Here is a 3233-nt window from a genome sequence, read left to right on the forward strand (position 1 = left end):
GAAACTTCTCTGGTTTGGCCGTAGATATAACACGATTTTTAGGCTGGAGGGAGTGGTGTCACACTCCTTCATGAAACCGCAGTGACATGTAGGCGCCACCTCATTATTTACCACAAAAGTATGGTTTTCATACCAATGGTGCAACACTTGGGTTATTTATTTATTTATTTTTAAATAAAAAAGGAACCAATAACAAAGCTTAAACGAAAAGAAACCAATCACAAAGCTTGAAAGAGTGCACCCTTGGAATGTCGTAGGGCGGTGTGTACCGCACCCAAACCTTAGTCAAGGGGTGGTGTTCCGTCCTAGGTGGTACCGGAGGTGCAGTCTTTACCGTGCCCACTCCCTCTGGTCTTAGTCCTGATGAACCACGTAATTCTCGTATGTTTCTCTTTTCAAGCATCTTAAGATTGTGTGTGTCGGTTGAAAAAAATTAACTTTATATGAATCAAGCATCCCTGAAGTACTATTACAAGTTCTGTTTTAATGTCTGATGCATAGATTATGCTTGAATACAAACAGATATTATTATCACAAGCTCGCTATTATACAAGACTCAAACATCTTTTTGCCATGCTTATCAATAGAATAATTCATACATAATACACTTCTTCCAGGGAAGGATTCAATCGGTGCTTCATCGCATACTGCTTGGTTTGTCTTCTACAGTTCTAGCACCAGATCTGATAGGAAATGTGAACAATGAGTCAGATATATATTATATAGTGTGGAATTGAATAATAGCAGATAGTGCATGTTCGAATATACTAACAGTCTGCATCTGATTTGATCCAGCATTCTCTGTTTCCATTCGAATCACCGGCACCACATGGACCCTGGGGCATGTTGATTCTTGTGGTGTTTGCACCCTTTTTTGAAATCTCTTTCTCAGGAAATATACTAATATCTTCCTCAGGCAGCATTTGGTTTCTTCTTTTATGTCCGTCCTCGTTGTCACAGATGCTGTTTCTCAAATACTTGGAGTGATTTTGCGATTTTGTTGTAGTTTCAGGATGAACTTTCCTGTGGAACAGATGTAGGATCTGAAAGTATTACATAAAAGATTAGAAAAATTAATTGAAAATTGAACATGAATTCAGAGTACATGCAGGGAAATGAGTTGCGTAAAGCTTAAATACATCTACCTTGTGCACTTTCTTATCCGCTGAAGCATTATCAATATTGGTTCCTCCTGAAGATTTTCTTCCTTTCAGAATCTTTTTCATCAAGTGGACAGCAGATTTATCAGTGTCTCTCTCCTTCTGTTTTTCTATCCTGTTGCATTTAAGTCCACTATTTTCCTCTGCCATTTTAGTTTTCTGAAACAATTCCCCTAGTGATGTTCTATGTTCTTTCTTTCCTGTAGTCGTTTCCGGCAGTCCAATTGTTGATCCAAAGAGATAACCCTGAAGTGGGCAGGCAACTGCTCCATTTTCATTTTCTGCAGCTTCTAAAGGTTTGCCACTAAGTGTAATTGTGCTTCCATGACTGCTTCTTCCAATACTGACGTAACTGTTTCTCCCAGATGAGTCATCTTCTTTTCCTTCAGCACCCAGCACTTTCTCCAACTCATCATTGATGAACTGCAGTTCATTTTCTGTTGCCTCGGTTTCTTTTTCCATAATATACTCAACTGAGGTGGAGAATGTTGGTGTTGCTGGATCGCTATTAACTGGATCTATTCCAAGAGTCCCAATCGCCAAAAATCCATGAAAGAGTTCAGAAAGAGCAGCAGATGATTCTTCTCCCATGTGCTCGTCATCTGATCTTATGCATGAAAATGATTTAAGGAGCTGGTTTTCACGTGCTTTGCTCGATGTCTTGGCGTAATAGTTTGATTTAGGATAGTACTCTGGATCATCAAGTGATGGTTGCCCCATAAGACAAGTACAAGGGTTTCCTATATCATGCATCCAAGTTTAAGAAATATACATATATAATTAATAGGTGTTGGAGGATGCATGGCATACCTGTAGCAAATTCTTTTAGTGGATCACCATTCCTAAACTTGCGATGCATCCAATCTAGCAACTGCCAAGAAGACATGCAAGCATGAGTCATGACTGAAGGGTGCATACATTGTATTGCTAAACATTATAGCAAATTTGAACATACCTTCATAGTTTCAGTCCAGAAGAGTTTTCTGTTCACTCAATTCTTTGACAAGAAGAAAGAAGAAAAATGAATTCTTATGGATAATGTGATGCTTAATATCTCGATGTGGAATAATCCAGGAGGAGTTGATCAATGTCAAATTCATGGCAGGTGAAGAGGAACATAAGGAAAATAACAAAGCTTTGGGTGGATACTTGTGAAAAGACCAAATTATTTGGCCCCCAAGGTCACTAGTCTATGGGCCAACTAGCTGATGTCTCATGTTTGCATGCCATTGCCATGTGAGATGATGGTGTTTACGGTGGCTATAAGGCGCTATACACTTCAACCATCTCATGAATCTCATCACTAACGTACTGTTGTTTTTTTTTACTTTTAATGGTTTAGTTAATGGTCACATTAAGCGTTGTCCCACAAAAATGAATAATATTTCTTTGGCCTAATAAGATGGAAAGAACAAAACAACTCTACGTACATCAACATAGTTGCTTGTTGAAGACTGTCTGAATCTGACAGCTATATGTCACTTATATTTTATTCTTTCCATCATCCTTTAATCTTTAATTAAAATATTCTCTGACTATATCGTGTAAGTAATAAGAGTAGAATGACTGCAGATATTTACGCGATCTTTTTTGTTCATGAAGTAACGAACCGAAAATTTGGATACAAGATTTGACATTTCGTGCCAACTCAAAAAGGGAAAGCATCTTAATAAGAAATAATTATTTGTTTACTCTGCCTGATTGATACCTGCTCTCCCACTTGTTCATGTTGCGAATCCTGATTGACATCGTGTGACTTGTGTGTTGTTCACACCAGGGCCCTGTTATTGTACTTTTGTCAAGAAAGGTGGCAAACGTAGATAAATGTATATGCACTGGTGGCCGTTGATCGATCTAGGGTCTAACTGTGTTTTTATATCTAATGATTATGCGTTCTAAGTTTTACATGATATATGGGTTGAAATTTTTCGGTTTTATGCGCACATCATAGGGGTTTGTGAATTGGTCACATAGATCTTTAAGTCCTTTAGGTATTGGCTCCTTTAGGTTTACAAGAGTCTTTATATATACTCGTATGTTTGGATGAGACTATTTTTATGACCCAAACTTGTT

The 3233-nt window shown here is 38.0% G+C and overlaps 1 protein-coding gene across 1 annotated transcript; it reads right to left on the reverse strand.

Moving 5' to 3' along the window:
• Positions 1-419: 419 nt before the first annotated feature.
• LOC145092069 (protein LAZY 1-like) lies at positions 420-2427 on the reverse strand. The gene is made up of 5 exons (XM_079029959.1): positions 2116-2427; positions 1971-2031; positions 1146-1900; positions 773-1043; positions 420-683 (listed from the first exon to the last, which is right to left on the reverse strand). Exons 1-5 carry the CDS (start codon positions 2119-2121, stop codon positions 664-666), a joined length of 1113 nt encoding a protein of 370 aa, XP_078886085.1. The 5' UTR covers positions 2122-2427; the 3' UTR covers positions 420-663.
• Positions 2428-3233: the final 806 nt, after the last annotated feature.

The sequence above is a fragment of the Lactuca serriola genome, chromosome 3 (assembly GCF_051521515.1).
Source record: "Lactuca serriola cultivar US96UC23 chromosome 3, Lser_US96UC23_V15, whole genome shotgun sequence".
Classification (NCBI taxonomy): Eukaryota; Viridiplantae; Streptophyta; class Magnoliopsida; order Asterales; family Asteraceae; genus Lactuca; species Lactuca serriola.

Excerpts from the sequence above, each read along its gene's own strand:
- LOC145092069 (XM_079029959.1), bottom strand. Across the intron at positions 1,901-1,970 it reads ACTAAAAGAATTTGCTACAG|GAAACCCTTGTACTTGTCTT; the intron begins GTATGCCATGCA and ends TGCATGATATAG. Across the intron at positions 684-772 it reads GATCAAATCAGATGCAGACT|ATCTGGTGCTAGAACTGTAG; the intron begins GTTAGTATATTC and ends ATTTCCTATCAG.